The sequence below is a fragment of the Salarias fasciatus genome, chromosome 16 (assembly GCF_902148845.1).
Source record: "Salarias fasciatus chromosome 16, fSalaFa1.1, whole genome shotgun sequence".
Lineage (NCBI taxonomy): Eukaryota > Metazoa > Chordata > Actinopteri > Blenniiformes > Blenniidae > Salarias > Salarias fasciatus.
Genome location: NC_043760.1, coordinates 30481328 through 30502396, shown reverse-complemented (window position 1 = coordinate 30502396; position 21069 = coordinate 30481328). Strand labels below are relative to the sequence as shown.

Genomic DNA, 21069 nt, shown 5'->3' with positions numbered 1-21069 from the left:
CGGAGACAGGCCAACCTTAACAGAGACATGAACTCACAAACCACAGAGAGAGCCGGAGTGTTGAGGCAAACACCGAGAGGCGGCGCGCCGCCAAACGCTACACCGAACCAAAACACACAGATTAAAGCAGGCTCCAACTGGGTCTCAATCATTTATTAGGTTCAAGAAAAAAAAAAAAAAAAAAGTTACAGTTTATACATAAACAACTAATCTCACATGGAGGTGGAATCTGATTTGATATATTAGTAAAAACCAGTGATAAGAGAAAGAAAGGAGGAGCAAGCCGAGGTGGAGGCGGTAAGACGCCGGAGAGAAGGAGCCTTCATGTCAGGATGTCAGACCTCCCATCAGCCGTCGCAGCTAGTGTTCCCGACGAGCAGCAGGTTCTTCCACACATCATTAATACCGACACGGTGGCGACGCGTTGATCAAGAAACAATCAACAATAATAACAAAACAAAACAAAAAAAAAAAAAAAAAAAAAAAAGGAAGAAGGGCTGCGGGGTGAATTCTTTACCGAGACGGCGTCTCATGAGTGTCGGCTGAGAGAGCGCCGCTGCAGACGACACAGCAGCAGCCTGTGTTCGTCTCCCAGGTGTGTGTGTGTGTGTGTGTGCGTGTGTGTGTGCGCAGACTGGATACATTCCTACACTGACAGGTACGAGAGGGCAGACTGGGGGTGTCAGGAGAGGAGGACGGGGGGGTAAACACAAAGGGGGTAAGAACAGCGAGGCCAGCACAGTGTGAGGTGTTGGAGAGACAGAGTACAAACACTAACCATCGGACTGGGGGGGCAGAGGGGGGGCTGCTTGTTTTCTATTTGGACTTGATATTTGTAAGAGAGGGGGTGCAGAGCGGTCAATCAGCTCGCTGCACCCGGTTCGAACAGTTGGAGCCACTTTCAGGGTGGGTAGGGGGGAGGGGTGGGGGGGTCGGGGGGCTGTATCAGCATCGCCCGCTATCCTGGCTTACCGGTACCCCGGGCCCGGCTGGGTGTAGCCCTGGCCGTACGGGGGGCGGTTGCGGGCGTAGGGGTTAGCAGCTCCGGGTGGGGGGGTGACGGTGCTGCCTGGAGGCGGGGTGTATCCCGGGCGGGGCTGGTACCCCGGGCCGGGCTGGGAGGTGGGCGGCAGGCTGTAGTTGGCGGGCTGGGAGGCCTGGGAGGTGTAGTTTTGGGGGGGGAAGGCTCCGGGGGGGTACTGCTGGGCACCCTGAGCTGGATGAGGCGGGGGCTGCTGCTGCTGCTGCTGCTGCTGCTGGGCCCCCGCCTGGAAGCCTGCGGCCGGGGCCTGGCCAGGGGCCGCCGCCTGGGAGGAGGGAGGGGCGTAGCTCTGGAACTGCTGCTGCTGGGGGGGCTGCGGGGGGCCGGGCTGGGGGGCTCCGGGCTGAGCGCTGTATCCCGCTGAGGAGAGGAGAAAGGCTCCGTCACTCACTCTGGAAATCGGACGCGTTTTCTACATCCTGCTGCATTCAACTTCAAAATCATGAATCAAACAGTTTCGACACTCCAACAATCAAACATCGTCCCCGATCCGACTGAGACCCTCGGACTCTTACCTGGGTACTGCATGGCGTACTGCTGCTGCTGCAGCGGGGCGCCCGGCTGCTGAGGCGGGTATCCGCCCGGGGCCTGGTACTGCGGGTACACCTGACCTGGAGACGACACAGCAAGCCCCATCAGTCAGCATCGACTCGCACCGGGTCAAAGACCTGGGCGTCAGTTCAGAGTGAGGTGACCGTGGAGCTCCGCAGCGTCTCACGCTGGCGGACGCACGCTGTCCATCACATGTCGACTGAACGTGATCGGCTTCATCAGACAGCAGCAGGTAATCCTGATGGAAAACTGAACCGACGAGCCTGTATTTACCACAAATACTCCGTTTTTCTGCATGTACACCCAGACTTTCTTCCACATCTGCTGATGACGGGAGTCACGTGGTCACAACGTGAGACTGAAATAGACAAACATGACGTTCTGCAGGAAAGTGAAGAGTGAAGAGGAGGTCAAGTCTAAACACAGCTAACATTAGACCGAAGGCAGCGCCGCCCTCAATTAGACCAGATGTTTTTAAAATAATCTGACTCTATGGATATAAACAGGTTTACGTGTGTTGGACTGCTTTCAGAGTTCTCAGATGTGCGGGTAAACATGTCAGGTCTGATCACTGCAGCGATCTCATTGTTGCTCTGTTATCGTCTCAACAGGCTGCAGGATCACAGACTGTACTGGAAATATCACAGAAGGCGGAACAATCACCTCTTCGTACATTTTACATGTCTAATGTTGCAAAGAAGTCAAGTGTATAATAGTAAGTGAACATTTTAAAGACATTTGTCCACTGTGGGTCACAGTGATTAAGACAGAAGACATGTTAAAAGACGGTGAGCAGGAATCACAGAGACATCTGGACCAACCCTCCAACACATTCGGTCAGACACTTCTGCTTATTGTAGGAACCAGGAACATGAAATATCTGCTGAACACTGAGGAAGCTCAGCTTGTTCAGAGAAGGGTTTGAAAGAAAAAAAAAAAATCATCAAATTTAAACACTTCCTCCACGTGTAGATTTAATTGCGCCTCGACTCCTGATTTCATTTACATTTCTCCCCCAAGAGCATCTCATTTGTCTGAGTGAATGCAAATGGGCAATCACCTGTGAGTGTGTGTGTGTGTGTGTGTGTGTGTGTGTGTGTGTGTGTGTGTGTGTGTGTGTGTGTAGAATGCTGCCTCCATGGAAACATCTGTGAGCACTTTGCTGTAACTGGCTCTCCGTCTCCGGGATCCGGCTGGGAGCTGCAGAGCGGCTCGCAGGTGTCCGAGCAGACGTAAACACGGCTTATCGGCTCGCCGACGCAACTCTGGACGTTCCCGCGCCGCGGCGGAGACGCGCTCCTGCAGCCTCGCCGTGACTTCACCTGCCTGAAGGCCACCGAGGCCTGAACGGCCGCTGTGTTCGGGCTGTCTGGGGAAACCTGTGTTACGACTCCCGGGGAAAATATCAGGCCTGACATGTGATGCCGTCACACGTTTTGATCGTTCTGCTTGTAATTCAGAAAAGCTCATCAGGTTTTCCACTGGATGCCCGAGCGCTCGGCAAACATGCAAAGACCTGGCAGAGGCCGGCTCTTCCTAACAAGGCTCCCAAGTCCGAATCCAGATCGGACTGCAGTGACGACGCGTGGAGAGAGGGCGAGGAGGCGTGGGCGGAGCCTCACCGGTTAGAACCGGCGCGAATGATCCGCCGTTCGGGGGTCGATGCTTCAGCTGGACTTCTATCACAGAATGAGTTCACTGTGAACCTCGTTAAACTCCAAAACAACTCCACCCAGGGAAAAGCTCATATTCCAACACATTCCGCTCGGTGCAGCCACTTCCCTGGAACAGCGTTAGCAAGCACACTTCCCGCTTCGCCAAGCTTCCCGCGGCACACCCCCCCCCTCCTGGTATCGCCTGTCGGCGAGGCAGCTGACGACTAAATACGTGAAGACAGGAACTCCTCTCGGGCTGTCTTCTTTGGAAAAGGGTGGGAGTGATGTGGAAGCCATGTGTTATCGCTCCGACAGCACCGCTAACACGAACACCATGGGCTTCACCGCGTCGGGCAGCATGTGTGTGAAACTGGCACCTCCTCCCGCCGGGCTGCGCTGGGATCTATCATGGAGGTTACGTAAGAGTCGGAGGACGCGCGGCCGTCAGAGCGCCGCGCTCCGAGAGGTCGGCCAGCAGCAGAGGTCAGCGCTAACGCCTTCTTATCAACCTCAGGGAGAGTTTTTATTTTAAAGCGATCAGGACTGAACAGTTAGTTTCGATCCTTACAGAGGAAGCGTGGGAACAGTGATGAGATATTTCTGATTAAATATCAAGGATCTACTGTAACTATGAATAGAAAAGGTTTTGTTACACATGGAGCCAAACAGCTGGCAGAGTTAACATCTCAGAGTCTGAAAAACATCACAAGTCTGACATTCGACTAAGAGTTACTGCTTGGCCGGAGACAAAGAATGTGTGGTGTGAGTTGGGAGGGTTCAATGTGGCTCAACCTCTGAAGGAGGGGTCGTCCTGCAACGCCGATTTATAACAGCGTCTTCTAAAAGGCTGCTTTTATACTTAAGAGCACATGTTGGAGCTGGGAGGCTGAAGAACGAGGGCTGCTGTGCAGGCCAGAGATGAATCTGATCAGATTTATTTGAATAAAAAGCTCTTGTTCAGCTGATTGTTCTTCCCGTGCATGACTCAAGGTCTTGTGTTTGTCGGCATGTTGTCAAGACCAGCTAAGCATCTTCAGCAAATCAGCACAGCGGTGTGCACAACCTGTTGAAAGTCCACATGGTGGAACGAGTTATTCGTGCTTCCACTTTCATCAGAACGAATGCAGCGCTTCCTCCGGTCAGTGCGGGGGAATTCACCTCTGAGGCCTCTTTGTAAAGCACATCTTTTTTCAGGGGAAAATAAATCCCCTCCGAGAAATGACTCGGAGGGTGAAAGAAGGCTATTCAGGCCAGCTGACCTCTCCACAGGCCTGCGGGAGGACTCATGGGAACTCCTTCCTATTTTTAAATAAACACTTTGCACCAAACACACATCCGTGCCTCTGATGAAGCCCCGAGCGAAAGCCAGCGTCCGGCCGCTACACACACTGTATCAGCATCAAACGACGGGTTCAGATCTTCACATCATCCCTCCGCTGCCAGAGAGAAGGACGCAGCCGAATGCCGCCACAGCGCCGGCGACGTGAACCCGTTACCAGACCACAAACAAACCCACAGCAACGCGTCCTTTGATTCTGAGCAGCAAGCACAACCAGACACCAGTTCATGTACACATGCAGATGTTGGGCTGGATGTTAAAACACAGCGAGCTAAAGTGTGTGTGTGTGTGTGTGTGTGTGTGTGTGTGTGTGCGAGCTCTGTGATGAGGCCAAGCCAAACTGAGAATCGGGAGGGACGTAACATGCATGTTAATCTCCGTCTCTGCAGGTGCGATCGCTCACAGACTGAATTCACATGACGGCTGCGCTTCACGCCGCCGGTTTCACCGCCGAGTTCGGCCAAAACCGCGAGTCAGAAAGAATCCCGCTCATGTGCAGCGGCGGGGAGAGAGAACGGCTCCACCTGTCGGCAGGATTTCCTCCACGATAACAAGAGACGAGGCAGAGAACGTTCAGACGTCTGGACACGGTAAACGGGGAAGACTGGCACCGAAGAACGACCACATCCCGACTGAGGCGGATTCTGCAGAGGTAATGAACCGAGACCTGACGGATCACACATTTATTTATTCCACTGCTCTCCAGGAAAATTATGACAAGGCCTCTTGCCAAGGTTGATAAATATCAATTTCATAAATACTATAAACCGCATTCAAGGACAGACTTTAGCTCAAAATAGCCATTTTTCTTCATTTAAGAGAAAAAAAAGAAAGGATGGAGAACACCAAAAAAGGAAACGAGCTCACAGCACATGAAGATGGAAAACAAGCCCAGAAAACGTCCAGGCGAGGCTCGAGGCTGGCTTCCTTCTCATTTTAATTACCAAACGCCTATTTTGTAATCCTATTTCTTCCAATTACTCTTTTCAGATCAAACCAACATCCTTTCAATAGAACAACAGAAACTGAAGCTCCGGCTGAATCAGACGCTGCAGAATTAAATCTGCTTGTCACTAAAGACAGGCTCACAAACACAAACTTTACCGTCTTAAAAAGAATACCGACTCAACTTAAATACCCCAAAGTTGAATCATGATAACCAGAGTGGAAAATTCTGAGGAAGAAATGATGCAGAGCAGCATTAACTAATAGAAATATTGACACAATCTGCTTTTTTTATCAAGATAATTTTATCTTATTGAGCAAAACAGAAGTGAACTCATGACTCAGTCCTCCGTAGCAGCGTTAATGTTTCATCTGGCCTCTTGGTAAAGTTCGCTGTCCTCCCCTGGTGTCGTGAAAACACTTGATAACTTTGTTGCGTACACAGAGCCTGACTTGATAATTGAAGTTTAAAACTCGTTGGAAAACAAACAATCCTCTATTAACTTTCTTATGGCAGCGTTATGAAGCCTGCGCGCCAGTTTTTTGCTTTTAAAACCAGGCGAGACCAGAGCCGGCGATGGAACAAGTCATTTAGCGGCACCACTGTAAAACTAATTGGTCACCCAGCAGATTCCCGGTGCCTCATAAAACACCAACCATCGCTGCAGCCTCAGCGGACGTGTGTGTGTGTGTGTGTGTGTGTGTGTGTTCCTCTCACCGTCCATGCCGGCCGGGGGTCCCTGCTGCACGCCGGGGTAGGGCGCCTGTGGCTGTGGGGGAACTCCAGGCTGCGGCGCGGCGGACGAGGACGACGCGATGCTGTCGGGCGTTCCCGAGCGCTCCTCCGGCGCGCCTGCAGGGGGAGCTACCGAGACACGCACAGCTTTTCAGGACACCGGCGCGGCTCGGCGCGGAGGCCGCCGTGACGTGCGGTTGGTTACCTGCAGCCTGGTCCTCGCTCAGGCCGAACGCCGAGATGACGTTCTTGCTGACCTCGTCCTGGTTCTTTAAGGGGTCGAAGGCCGACATGCTGGCCGCGCTCACCGGAGTGGCGTGCTTCACCGTGGAGTCCGCCGCCGCCACTTTGCCCTCGCGGCCATCCGCTGAATCTAGGGGGAGAAAATTGGGTCAAACACGTGGAGCAACATCTTGGTTTGAGTTTAGAAGTGCTCGTTACAGCGGCAATAAAAACGTGTAAAAGACAGAGGGCGGGCAGTCTGAGTGTTTCTAATTAAACACGAGTTTCACAAGCGCTTCATTCAGGTTCTGATTAATTTGTTGCTAGGAAAAAAAAAAAAAAAAGAAAAAAGTAAAAAAAAAAAATCCCATTTATTGGTCTCAGTGTAGTCCTGGGGTCCTACATTTATTGTTTTATTCCAGGGACAAAAAAAGAAACAACAGATGAGCGTGTACTGTTCGAACAACAACAACAAACAAAAAGTTTAATAAAGTTTCAGCTCAGAGAGGATTAAAGAAAATAACTGCAGCCTACAGCCACAATATAACAGCTTCACGTGTTTCTCATACAAATGTTTTGGTTAGATGATGAGGAGGGCTCGTTCTTCCACATGTGGGAGCGTGGGCGAGGCTGACCACAGTAAAACTGGACCGGAGCAGAGGAGCAGGTCACTCGTTCACGCTCACAACAGCAGACAGCAACTCATTTAAAACAAAAGGAACAGAGTATTCCAGCAGCGGCAGAGCCTTGTAAAGCGTCTCGGTCTGGTACCAGTGTCTCGGTGTCTCTGTGTGGGAAGCGAGTCTCTCCCCAGAGTGAAGGAGACATTCAGGAATAAGAACAAGAGCTTTCTAAGAAAGAAGAAGATTTGACTTTTAACGATCAGTTCAATAACATTTCCCATATTAGCTGTTGGAGACTCCCTATATATTGAGTTTTAATAATTAGACAAAATGAGACTGTTCAGGAGAAATGACTGTAAAGCTGAAAGACAGAAACATGTAGGATAATGTTGATTTTAAAAGAAATGGTTGAATACATATTAAAATAATTTATAATTTTGTAATTGACATTTGAAGATATTTTAAAACAGGATTTTAAAAGTGTAATGGATTTTACACTCCTGAAAAAGTCAATATCTTGAGTTAAACCTCATCAATAAGTGATTCACAAACTGAGTTTTGAGTAGCAGCACTGGAGCATGAGCTCCCTCTACTGGCAGTCACAGGAAAGAGAAAAACAAATCAAATAGACATGAAATTGTGACGAGCAACCAGTGTAATTCATGCCGTCTTCATGAGAAATAAAGAAGAGCTTCACCCTGCCAAGAGGATCTGATGTCCTCATGGTTTCAGAAATATAGTAGTTTGTTCTCTCAATATAAGAGCAGGTCAATTACTGTTACATCGACTATAAGTCAGAGAGTTGATGATGATGATTATAAGTATATAAATAAAAATGTTCTTCATCTTGTTTGTGCATTTAAAAGTTGCTTCATGTCTCCAAGCAGGAACTTAAATATAAATAAGCATCTGATCAGATGAGAGCAGCGGATGGATGGACGGATTCGCTCACCGCTGTCGGGCGCTGTGGCAGCCAGTCCGGGCTCTGTGGGCGGCTCCAGGCTGTCCAGGAGGTTGTTGACTTTATTCCTGAGCTCGATGAGCTCCCGGCGCAGGTACTTCACCTGACTGGACTCCAAAGGCCGCGGCTGACCGTTCACTGCAGGGGAAGACACGGAGAGGGGACGGCGGCGGCGTGAGCACGGGCCCGTGACAGTGGAGCACCTTGATAGTTACCAGAGGAATGAGTTAGACAGACTGAACTACAACTATTGATCTACTGAAACATCTATTGTTTCATCATATCAAACCCTGCATCCTTGCATGAAGAGTTAAACAGAACATAATACATGAATTATGCACTTCTCTCTGTCACTATTTTTACTTTTAGACTTCTTACTGATACTTTGAATGTCAGTATTTCCATGATCTGTCCCAACTCTGCTGGCTCTCCACTCTCAACACCTGGGATTAGAGGGGGAATCTGTCATCGGCTCGATTCCACAGGAACGAAGCCAGACGGAAAGAGATAGTGTGAGCCTCTACATGGTCCGGTCGCACACTGCCAGAAGACTGCACACTGGATGACTGGCTGCACGCATTTCTTGGGGGGATATATGTCCCCTGCACCACATGTGCATCTCAGACTCCTTCCAAACCTCATCTTCCCACTGAAAATCGCCTGAGAAGAGAAATTCCCGGCGCAGAGCAGCGACTGTGAGCTCACTCTGCATTCCTGCCTCACACAAGCGGCTCTGTCTGTGTGGATAATGCTGAACAGAGACGCTGGAGGTCAGGAGGCGCCGGGCCGAGGTGCGGGCCGTCCGGCGGCTGCAGCTCGTCTCCTCGCCCTGACACATGTTGGACGGCGCTACGTCCACGTGAGGTCGCGACATGCAACCCAGAGCCAGGGCTCCGCGTGGGCTTCACAGGAAGTCGAGATGTTTGTTTTTAAAGAGAAAGAAGAAGAATAACTTTTTCCAGCTCGCAGGCTAAAAGTAGGAGCAGCAGCAGGACAAAGAGAACCGAACACTGAACGTCACGAGGTTAGCATTACTGATTGAGGACGCGCCGTTTCTGCGTCTCCTCCGAGAGGAAATAACAAATCTGGCTCTTATTTGTGAATCATATTTAGTAAGAGATGGAAGGAACACATGACACACTTATCCTATTTGAATTTGTACCTATATTCCTAAACATCATGTGTCTCCTGCTGCGACTTCTGACATTTAGAACATTTAAAGGTAAAGACTAATCATGGTTCTAACTTTCACAGAATAAATCAATCATGCAAGAATCTGTAACGGTGGCTGTGATGTTGCAGGTTGCGGCTGTATGGTGTTAAATCCTTCTTTTCCTAGTTTTTCTTCCATTTTGCCGTAAAGCATTTCTAATTTAAACTCCCTACATTTCAGGACACGTGGACATTCTATAGGGTCAAAAAAACACATATTCCACCCAGGGCTGTCACGATATCAAATTTTCTGTTCACGATTATCGTGGGCAAAAAATATCACGATAACGATATTATCACGATATCAGCAAAAATTTAACTAATAATGGTACAAATCTTCAGATTCCTCTTTAATTTTACTTTTGTTTGTTTTCTCTCTTTTCCCAGATGAATTACATTCAGAATACCTGTCAAATGAGGTGTTGAAACAATAAGAGAACAGTAACTGTACAACTGCATACCAAAAGTGTAGTTACACTCAACTAATTAAAATTTGATGAACTGATTAACAGAGGATCCACAGCAGAGGCGTCATTTACGTAGGGTTGGTGGGTTATGAAAACCCACGGGCCCTGTTGGGGTGAAATCCTGTACTACCACCACACTGCCGAGGATTTTTGTTTGTTTGTTTAAATCGGAGGCGGAATGAGCAGCAGCTGCTTCTCTCCAGCCAGAGGCGCTGCTACTGGCTAGGGCCCCGAGCTGAAGGGGGTCCCGAGGGACGGCTGACATCAGTCAATTTCAATGACAAATTTAAAAGGCGCTACACTAGACGCTGCAACGACAACGTGTCGAAAATCCCCCGCATGGGGCCCTTTTCCGAGTACTCACCGGTTAGTTGCTAGAAGGGGGCCGGCGGAGAAGACGGCGGATATCAGCGACACAACTTGAAACCCCCCGGACACATTACAATGACACGTCTGGAAACTACCTAATGGGGCCCCACTACTACCAGGCTTGCATCGACGTGCAGTCAGTGTTGCTAAACACACTTTTTTCGGGTTAGGATGGAGCGTCTCGCTGTCGTTGTCGGCCACCGCCGACATGTTTAGTTCACTCGTGACGCTCGCTAACTGGGAGCCATGCTAGCTAGGAGCCGTGCCGCTACCGCTGCTGCTGTGTTTATATGTGGGATTGGGGGGGGGGCGCACAGGAGGGAGACGAAGCAGGGTGGAAGAACAGGAGCGGATTTTGAAAATAAACTTCAACACGTTTCAAGTGGCACTAAATCCTCTATGCAGTATTATCATGTGCACATTTTGAACACGATATTGAAATTTCATTTTTTTAATACCACGATTATCGTCAATACCGGTATATCGCGACAGCCATAATTCCACCATGTCTAGCTCAGAATGTCTCTAAATCTGAGGCATTAGTTAAATTACACTATCTTTCTTATTTATGATGTATTATTTGCAAAAGAAACTCTTAATATAAGAATATATGACATGCGTTTTAAGCGCTCAGACAGGATTTTAATTACTTTATTATAATTTGAAGCTGAATGCATGTAACACTGAAAAGAAAAGAAAAGAAAAAAAAACCTTGATGAAGCTGATTTGGATTTTGTGTCTTTCTCATCTCCAGGCTGGAGGAATTAAGACTCTGCATTGATCTTAATATTACTTCTGGGACGGAGGGACTCTGACACAGGCTTAAACAAGTCTTTACAAACATTAGAAAGTGCACCCTGACCACATTGGGAACCGACACAAAGGGATCCGGAGACTACATATCCACATATTCCTGTCACACCAGTTGCCGATCCAGTAATAGGAGGGCCAAACTACTCACACCCTTCATTACTCAGACGAGAGTCGTGCTTCTTGTGTTTAGAGGCTAAAAAGCTGCAGTTTGTCAAGTGAAGCCTGGACTGCCCTCCAGCGAACAGCAGCTGTAACAACTGGGAGGCAGACCTTTCAGAACATGAATCTCCCTGCAAGACGATGTGCGGCTGCGAGAGGGAAACGGAAAGAATGTCGGTCTTACCAAACAAAGTCAGTTTGAGGATTCTACTGCACTGGATGGCGAAGGAGAGATCAGAGCTGTCGAAGATGGTGATCAGGTCATCGTCTGGGGGAATTAAGAGAAAATACATGAGTTAAGATAATCCAATTATCACACAAAGCATTCACACAGAAGACGGGAGAAGAAGTGAGCTCGGCGTGTCTTTACTTTTGAGTTCCAACTGACCTTCGTCTTTGTATTTGATGGTGACCTCGTCGTTGCTCTGCAGCTTTCCCCTGAAAACACGCTGCATCATGAGCACCAGCTCGTCGTAGGTGATGTCTTCATTATGGATGGGGATGCGCCGGATGTCGTCGCCCAGCTGGGCTTTGATGATCAGCTTCCCGCTCAAGTCCAGCTGGCCGTTCATGGTGCCGTCCGACCTCTGCTGCTCCCGCCACTGAACAGAGACAGATGAGAGGAGGTGTCAAAAACAGCCACATTCCATTAATCCTGGTCTCTTATTTAACATTAAGAGTAAAACAGCAAGACAGTCCTTATAAAAAAAAAAAGACAGGGCTGATGTAAAAATTAAGGATATTTTTCAAATTTAGGATAGTTCCAAAACGGCAGGCATGCTTAAATCTGTTCTCTTCATGACTGGGGGGAAGATGTGATATTAGCAGAAACATAACAACATTGTGCTTTTTCAGTTTGCTATTAGAACATGATCTGAGTTCAGTTTGCAAGAAACCAAATAGTTTAAAGGTGCTGTAGGCAGGATTCCGCATCTCCGCCATCTTACTTAGGGTTACCTAAGCAAGATGGCGATTTGACCCATCTAAGATGGCAATTTGAAACCCAGCACAGCCAATCCGGTCCTGTTTTCTCTGACATCACGCCCTTACGCAAGTTAAGCCCCTCCCACAAGAACCTGCGACGAACGCCCCTCGACCAATCACAGTTAGAGCCTCAGGGGCTCTTCTGATTGGTCAAAGATACCTGGAGCTGTTGAGATTCCTTTTCAGCTCAGAACAGAGACAAATGGAAACGCTGCGCCCTTGTGGTAGTGCAATTATGCTACACTCCTAAAGGATTATCAATGGATACTCTAACGTTTAATCCAAAGAAAACACAGAAAAATTAGCATTGACTAGCAAAATCCTGCCTACAGCACCTTTAATTGAAATCGTTTGATTTCAACTCAACTCAATGTCCTATATACAGAAAATTGGACATGATCAGGCCAAACTTGGATGCTTTTAGGTGCGCTGTGCTGCAAGGGTCAGTTATTACGTCAGATAAAAACTTATAAAACACCCGTCAACCTTTAGCATTCTCAATGTCAAGAACAGTGTATGTTGAACCAGTTGACTGAGGGTATCATAATTAAATAATCACTGCTTTATTATTCCTAAACATCTAGGGATATGTAATATTGCAGGAGACATCAAGCATGTAAAACCAATAAAATATTCATGCCATAGCATATAAAAGGTCTCGTGATTGATTTTAGTCTTTGTAAGTGGGTTAATAGGTCACAAGTGTGGGAATCAATGATTCTTTATGCACAGTCATTATATCAACATGGACAAGAGGATTAACTCCACATTTTGCAGGGGCCTGATCACCACAGCACTTTGGGAAACACAGAGAGAGTAAGCATTTTCCTTTTCCTCTGAAGGTCTGGTGATCTGGTCTGGTGCAACAGTATCACATCGTTTCATCTCGCTGCAAAGTCTAAAAGTCAAAGATCACCCAGTGAAGTGGCAAATACTGCTAAAAGTCATCCCTGTTGGATCTCATAATAGACTTTGCCTCCCAATGTCAAGGCCTTCGATAGGAGAAAGCTGTCAAGATAACTGCCAGTGAATCCACTGACAGTAGGACCACTTGTCTGATAGTCTGAACAACACCCTGCATCTAAAGAAATAAAAGGGATGATTACAAATATTACATGCACGGAAGCCAGTGGTCTGTGCTACGTGGTGGTGTCCTTCATTGTTTGAGTGCAGCCAGCCTGTGGGATTAACTGTGACGCTACCTGCTGATGTTGTAATCTCGACAATATACTGCTGTGAATCCCAACCCAGAAACGCAGCGGCTTTGGCTGCCCCGGCCAGATGAATAATTGGCTGGATGCTAAGGGATTGTGTGGTAGCTAACATTTAGCATTCTGCTGTTTTAGACAGGGCTCGAACACGGATTTCTACTGACATCCTTGATGTCAGGCTGATGTGTAAAGCAATGAGACTGACGGCTCGCCCCGGCAGGGTAATTAAGTTTACGGTGATGGTGAAAGGCGCAGAGTCATCTGTCAGTGGCCCATTAACAGCTAACAGATAGGCCGTGGCAATCAGAACACTGTAAACTACACAACACAGATATTAAGTTAAAAATGATTAATTGCCTAACGCAAAGGTGGGGAATTCCAGTAAAATTGTTTGTGTTTATTCTGCCAGAAGCGATTCTGTGCAACTTGTCTGAGCGACCTTTAGGACTCTAGACTTTGTAGTAGGTGAGCGTCACCCTCTATGGGGAAATACAAAAGTAAATAAGCTTATCTTTTAATGAATACGTTCCTGCGATCAGCCACAACACCTGTGTGAGGTGAGCTAGCCTTGAGTTAGCTCCCTGCGCAGCGAAAGTAAGATTAGCCAGCTAGCGCTGATTGCACCCTAGCATGCTAACTAGCAACAGATCAGCTACTACCCAGAAGCCACAATGTGATTGAAAGTCAGTAGTAACACAGCTGAGGCTTAAAAGCAAACAAAACCTTCTACCTGAATCAGACGACTTGACCAGGCTGTATTTTCACAGGTTTATCCAAACCGTGAAAAATCACAGATGTTAGCTAGCCTAGCTAGAGCCGGGCGGCAGCATCAGGAAGCGTCGTCCGGACTGGCGACGTCAACCAGTACGTGGCATTCACTCTGCGCATGCGCACACGATCCGGAGCGAAGTGCATTGTGGCCAGTGTTTTTCTTTTAAATAGAGAACTGTCTCACGTTACTCCAAAAACATCCACAAACTTTATTTCACTGGTGATACGCAACTTTTGAAACACATTTAGTCTGGGACAAGGCAAAATTCACATATGTTGATTTAAAATAATAAACTAACTAAATACTGTTCTACTATTTAACGAGCAAAACTCGAGTTTTTATATAGTAGTTTTTATTTTTAATCATTTATTTTTATCCTGTTTTATTTGATATTTTAACTTTGTTTCTATTTATTATTCATATTCTATTCAGTGTGGAGCAACACTGTAAAGGACTTTCCAGATGGAATTAAGAGTATTTCTTTTCGATTCTATTTACCAAGAACACAAATTTTAATTTTAAAATTAGACTTTTGAGTGAACAATGTTGCATCATGAGCTTTATTAAGTATTTAAGTATTTGAAAAGTTACATTTGTGCATGAGAAACAGAATAGATGCTTACGAAAATATACTTTAATGAGTGATGCTTGCCGTCTTTTGGTTAGTAAACTGTTGAACCATGTAGATCAATATTTGCGGTGGGTCAGCGGTTAGCCACATAGTGAGAAGATCACAGGTTCAAACACTGGCCAGGCCAATTGCTTAATTCAGCAAGTTTTTTTTTCAATAAAAAACAATACAGTGCAATCATATTATATTGTTTTTCACTTTATTCTTTCAAATGACTAACTGAATTCACAAAAGGTCATCTGATTATATTCAGCAAAGAAAACAAAAAGCTCAAACAATCTGTGTGGTGTTATAAATATGAGCAACCTGAACATTGATTTTACTGAAATGTTTTTGCACAAATGGCAACATCACACATTTATTCTGCTCCATGAAGACGTCCTGAAGGAAACGGGGCAAAGTCACTCAAGTTTATTGTTGCTGCTGTGATGCCATGAGATGAGAAACAAACTCTCTGCTTCGATTAAAAATAGGCATTCAGGAATAATCTGTGCACTTCAATCAAGTGTACATTTCTATGGAAAAACTAAAGTCTAAACTATGATGTTACATAATAATAGATAAGAACACTGAAATCAGAAGGATGAATCTCTGGCCCACTCACATCCTCTTCCCACTTCATCATTTCTTCTTCTTCTCCTGCGTTGTGTTAAACCAAGAGTCTAGAAGCTTCTTCATGTAATATATCTGCCAGGCGTGTACTTGAACCGCCACCACCATGATCAGGTACATGACCGTCACTGCGGAGAAGCCGAAGATGAAGCGGTAGGCCTTCCCGTGGCGGTAGAGCTGCTGGGCCACGGGAAACATCTCCATCCCGCCGTAAATGAGCGGCGCCACGGAGAAGAGCCCGGCGCTGATCAGGGACAGGACCAGGTAGCTGATATTGTTCTTCGGCAGGGACAGGCTGCTGAAGAGCAGCGGGAGGAGGCTGAGGAGGTACGGGTACTCCCACTGGTACGGCATGCACACCGTGTCGTGCGACAGCAGCTGGAAGTGGCTGACGCTCATCTGTGCAGCCACCAGCAGCCACAGCAGGAGGTGGACCAGGTTCAACTTCCGCAGCTCGGACTTGAGCGGAGCGCTGCGAGACAGGAAGAGAAGCCGTCCGTATCCAGAGATCCAGATATAATCCCATCAGATGTGCTGTGAAGAGCGACTCACCTCATCTGGTACTGAGGGACGACCCGCTCTCTGTGTCTCACTTCAGCTCCGTTTGTACCGGCAGCTCTGAGGCCAACGCGAGACGTCATGTTTACAGAAACCTGCTGACACACATACACAAAAATACAAACACTTATTAATAACTAGATGGCTGCAGGGTGTCGCGTCCAGGGACCTGGTGGCGGTCGAGGAGCTAAGAAACAGTAACTGCTGGGTCACCACTGACTACAAAAAACTAAACAAATAAAACTAGAGCCTATAAAGAAGATTTCCCTTTAGATTTACATCGGAAAATTACCTGAAAATGTTCACAACTCAAACTGTGAAAGTACCCCTTAAGAGCCCTGGACTGCTTCATGACATGGGGAGTTTCCACTCTAATTCAGTGTCACCCATTCACACACTAACAGCGATGGCCACCGTGGACACCACACACACTCATTCTGGACATTTTAAATATGTAATCTGGATGAGACGGAGGATCAACCTGCAACATTATTAAAACAGTCAGCTTCACCAACTGAGGCACACAGATGATACATATTGGTATTTTGTGAAAGTGATAACTATTTAAATATGTAAAAGACTAAAAGAACTACACTAAGGAAGGGAATTTGCTGGTATTAATGACGATGTAAACACAGCAAAAATGCCAAAAAAAAATCATGAAATGTTGCAATTATTGTGCATTTTTTCCTTAATTATGAACACTGCAACAAGATATCAAACACATTTAAAGTTGCAGTTCATCCTTTGAACAAAACCATTGATTTCCCATCAGAAGTGACTGATTTATATCAGCTTCACAACAATATTCCACGGAGGTAATATCCCAGGATGTAATAAGAGGACCCGTGGTCACAATGCTTGTGTAAAAAAAAGAAAGAAAACCAGGTCGTCAAATAATTACTCAGACTGAGCTGTAATAAATCAGATCACCCTTCTTTTCAGAACCATGATGAAAGCCAATATTTGCTCAGGTACTGGTTGTTTGTCAGGACATTCAGCTGAGCCGGGTGAAGCAGGCTAACATGTAGCTGCAGCTCGCACCGCAGCCGCTCCGGATTTTAACAGATCCGTCCCATACGTGAGCTTACAGACGTTTCTTCACCTTCCACTACAGCAGAGAAGGTCATTTCGCCCTGTCTGTTCCTACTTACTGCGTTTTCCCCTCTTTCGTTGTAGCAGTTTGTGTCTCCGGAAGATGTGATGAATGAAGACGAGGAGCCGATCTGCGCATGCGCGGTGCGCACCGAGCGCCCTTCCCCCGCAGCATCAGCATCTGTCCTCAGATCACACCCATCTGCACACAACCCCTCCGAAACCGGGACTGTGGACAAAAATAGTTATGAATCCGGGCTGTGGCGCAGTGAAATAACATGTCCACCCCTCTTCAACTCATGCAAATAACGCGCAGAAAGAACTAAACCTCCGTAATTAATGGAAACCAAAATAGGAAACCATACCAGTAAAAGTTGCAGGCCTGTTGGAAACTACGGCGGGGTGAAAAAACCCTTCTCCGCCTTAGCAGTCTAGATGCAGGGCAGCAATGGACCCGCGGATCAGACTCGCACTGCAGGTGCGTCTCCTCGAGCAAGAAGTTATGTAGAAAGTCGGGCTCGGGCCGTCTCTCCCCTCCAGCTCGCCGGGGAACCCCAGCCGTGTCAGCCGCAGACCCTCCGTGCACGTGCAGTCCTTCACCCTGACCCCCGCCGTCCAGTTCACCTCCGCGTCCACAGCGACGACACGGAGCGACGACGCAGCTGCTCGGGAGACGCTGCAGAAACGTGCCGCTGCATTCACGGAACGGTTTTCAGTCTTTCCTCCAACTTTTCCCAAGTTAAGAGTTGTCTCTGTCCTCACTTCCTCCTTCCCCCCGCTCTGCCCCTCTCCTTCCTCTTCCGGCCGCCTCTCCTCCTGCTGCTCCACCCAGGTCCTCTGAACTGGACACTCCCTTCCACCAAATAATCAAATAAGAATACAAAATCACACTTCCAGAGTGCTCTGTGTGCTTTTATACTCATAACTCAGTTCCAAACATAATATTCTTATTTTACATCACACATTGTAATAAAACATTAAACTTGTATCAAACACATTTACATGAAACAATAATATGGTTGTTGATGTCTCACTTTATAGGGACTAAATTAATTAGTTCCTGCCCCATACATCAATTTATAATTTTATCCTTATATCTCTGTTTTATCAGACTTGCCAAAACTCTTTTCCTTTTTCTTTTCATGCTTTAGTTTCCCTGTCATCACATTTATTTCTGTTTTTCCTTCGAATATTGTGAACACAGTTTTGCCAGTGATTTGTGCAACACTTCTAGATAGTTAACATGCATGAAAATGCACTACCAAATCAAAATTTGCAATATTATTTCACCAAGTTTTGCAGTATTTCTATAATTTTTAAATAATTTAGCAAAGCACTTATTTGGTGGATTATGAATTTGACTATCTCTTGTCTTTGGCAGGTATTTTTATGTGTCCTTTTGTAAGTGTGTGTTTGATCCACAAACCTGATAAAAGACAAAAAAAAAAATGCACAAAGATGCTATTTATGTGAGTAAATGTAAATTTTCTGGATACCAGTGCAGAGTACTGCTTATCCAATTAAATCAAAGATGCAAATTGGTGTCTGAATGAACTCCATGGTAAACACATGAATCACTTTCATGAGTGGAGGAGGGCAAACACACAGCTGTTATCATATCTCAGACATTCGTACTGTATGTCAAATATCTTAACTGGATCTTGAACCTGTGATTTTTATCTTTTCAAGCAAAACATGAATAACAATAGATCAATTTGTCTAAATTATGACTTCCCACAAGACGTTGGACATGTTAACGCCAAGTTACGTGTTCCTGTGAAGGGGAATGTTACATCACAGACATCTTTTAAAACAATTTTTATTTAGAAAAAAACAACGCAAACAATAACACATTTGAAACATTAATACACAGATTATTTGGTTACAATGACAATATTAGCACCATGTTGATCTGACTTTATTTTCCTCGTCATCACGTTGGAGATCAGCAGTAAAAGGAATAAATTACTGACAATAACGCGTCGATGTGTGGTTGAAGGGAAGCAGCCGCTGCAGCATTCAACACCTGCTTCAAGTCCAGTGACTGTAAAACAGCGTCCAGAAAAAGAACAACGAGGTTGTGGTGGATCCTGGTTTAGTCGTCTCACTTTAAGACCAAACACGGCGTCCATAATTCAACAGTTCTACTTCAGAATGCATCATTTCAAACGGTTTCCTGACATGAGTTATTCCATGGAACAGTGTGCTTCATGTTAAAATCTTACCAGACAGCTCATAAATTCACTGAATTTTTTAAAATAAAATTGTAAAAATAGAAAAAAAAGGAGGGATTAACAGAAAATTCATTAATAGCTAATGTTTACGTGACGTGAAATAATGCTTGTCAATGCGGACGTTTGAGTTTTTTCTTTCTCTGTTGTTTGTGTACTGACGGAGGACTGGTGCTTCGTACATCATGCTGGATAAAGCCATGGATAATGTGTCGGTTTGGAGTGGTTTTCCATATTTTCAGAGCAACATCATGTGAATTTGACGAACGCATCTTTTGCATAAAAAGTATTGTTTACAATTCTACATCCGCCAGCCCTTTTGCAGACATTAATACATCCAATCATTATTACATTCTTGTTCAATGAGTCTCAAGCTGGTGGACAACATAGTTTAATGCAGGCTTTTGATTGTTTAGTCAGACAGTTTTACTGGTGACTGCTTCTTGGGTTTCTGAAACACTGTGCCTTTAGCTCGTATACAGCATTTTGCAAATATCTATATTCACTGAGGTAATTGGATTTAATTCCCCCAAATTAATTAAATTGCAGGCTAATCAGGTAGAAATTTGTTTATCTTCAAAAATATAAGTAAAAAATTTGCTAAGTTCTTTAAAAAAAAACACTGATCGTCACTGTCATCCTCGAGAGGTAATTTAATATCCTTACTGACAAAAACTGTGCTTCTAAATACATGTACATGCAAAACATACGCATTTCCTGCCACAAAGTAAGCAGTTGTTGTCTTCATATTCTTGTTTTTTCTATTTTTTGGGGTAGTTACACATTTTTTGAATGAGGCAGGAATTTCATTTTGCGCTCACAGTGCTGTGAGCATTTAGCATGGTGCCTCTGTGCATTTGTACCTAATCATAAATTGCACTCTTTAGGTCTCTACGATTTCTGACAGAAAGACATTTTCAGGTCTTCCTATGATGATTTTTTAAAAAATATTTTTCTGTTTTTTTTTTTATTTATTTTACCAAATGTTTTCTATTTTATCTCAAAATGATTAAAAGTCTTTACTGTCTACGAGATGTTGCACAGACTCTCACACGTCATATTTTTGTTGAAGTAGTTCACCTTATCTTCTCAGTTCTGTTGACAAACTCAACAGTTTATTGACTTTACCAACAGGACTCTCTGTAAAGCTACGTTCACACCGCAAAATGCTTTCCGCGATTTTGCGTCCAAATACAATTGAAAACAAATAGGAAGGCACGTTCCCCCGGCAACGAGACGCAACGCGTCAGACGCGTTTTCGCGGCGCGTCGGGGCATTTTTGCGTCCGACGCTGAAGTTGGGAAATCTGAACTTTTGATGCGTCTCGATTTTGCGGCAAACCAATCAGAGAGCATGTCTATGGTGATGTAGGCCAGGGAGCGGGGACCGGTGAAAGCGACACTCATCCTGGCGCAGCTCCTGGAGCAAATAGTGAAACTCACCAAACTCTGACCGTCTGTGGATAATATCGTGCACCCAGGCACGGCGTACTGTCCGCCGACGGCGTTGTTTTCTGGCTTTATTAAGCAAATAAAGTCAAGCCACTCGCTCAACAGGGTTAGCCATGATGCTAAGCTAACACAGTAAAAAGGCCGGAAGTCCCGCCTTCCCACCACAGATGCATCGCGTCAAAACGAGGCGCTTCAAAACGCGTTCAGCGTAAGAACCTCAAAATTGACGTGCGTTCAACTTCTCGCGTTGACGCGATTTTTGACGCAAAATCGCGTTCGGTGTGAACGCGGCTTAATGAGAACCTGTATTTAAATGAGATTACCTGTATAAATAAAGATCATGTGAAAAAAGGTAAGACTGTTCAGTCTATTGAAATTCACGACCAAAGCTGAAGCTACATCAAAACGAGCCCCTGCTTTGTTCTTGAA

General features: G+C 45.9%; 2 protein-coding genes across 3 annotated transcripts; both read right to left on the bottom strand.

Annotated features, from left to right (window-relative positions):
* Window positions 1-132: 132 nt before the first annotated feature.
* On the bottom strand, window positions 133-14175 carry tfg (trafficking from ER to golgi regulator). Its single transcript, XM_030112481.1, has 8 exons — window positions 14021-14175; window positions 11484-11697; window positions 11280-11363; window positions 8067-8213; window positions 6475-6642; window positions 6252-6398; window positions 1558-1653; window positions 133-1402 (listed from the first exon to the last, which is right to left on the bottom strand). The coding sequence occupies exons 2-8, from the start codon at window positions 11665-11667 to the stop codon at window positions 969-971; spliced, it is 1260 nt and encodes a 419-aa protein (XP_029968341.1). The 5' UTR covers window positions 11668-11697; window positions 14021-14175; the 3' UTR covers window positions 133-968.
* Window positions 14176-15306: 1131 nt separating this feature from the next.
* jagn1a (jagunal homolog 1a) lies at window positions 15307-17730 on the bottom strand. 2 transcript variants are annotated; one of them, XM_030111895.1, is made up of 4 exons: window positions 17324-17730; window positions 17018-17187; window positions 15858-15961; window positions 15307-15777 (listed from the first exon to the last, which is right to left on the bottom strand). In XM_030111895.1, exons 3-4 carry the CDS (start codon window positions 15944-15946, stop codon window positions 15315-15317), a joined length of 552 nt encoding a protein of 183 aa, XP_029967755.1. In that variant the 5' UTR covers window positions 15947-15961; window positions 17018-17187; window positions 17324-17730; the 3' UTR covers window positions 15307-15314. The 2 variants fall into 2 exon arrangements, with proteins under 2 accessions (XP_029967755.1, XP_029967754.1); XM_030111894.1 differs by having other exon boundaries at window positions 15858-15958.
* Window positions 17731-21069: the final 3339 nt, after the last annotated feature.

Coding starts and splice junctions, on each gene's coding strand:
- jagn1a (XM_030111895.1), bottom strand. CDS start 15,946: ATGACGTCTCGCGTTGGCCTCAGAGCTGCCGGTACAAACGGAGCTGAA. Junction 15,778..15,857: donor GTCCCTCAGTACCAGATGAG/GTGAGTCGCTCT, acceptor CCTGTCTCGCAG/CGCTCCGCTCAAGTCCGAGC.
- tfg (XM_030112481.1), bottom strand. CDS start 11,667: ATGAACGGCCAGCTGGACTTGAGCGGGAAGCTGATCATCAAAGCCCAG. Junction 6,399..6,474: donor GAGCGAGGACCAGGCTGCAG/GTAACCAACCGC, acceptor GTGTCTCGGTAG/CTCCCCCTGCAGGCGCGCCG. Junction 1,654..6,251: donor ACCCCCGGCCGGCATGGACG/GTGAGAGGAACA, acceptor TGTCGTCTCCAG/GTCAGGTGTACCCGCAGTAC.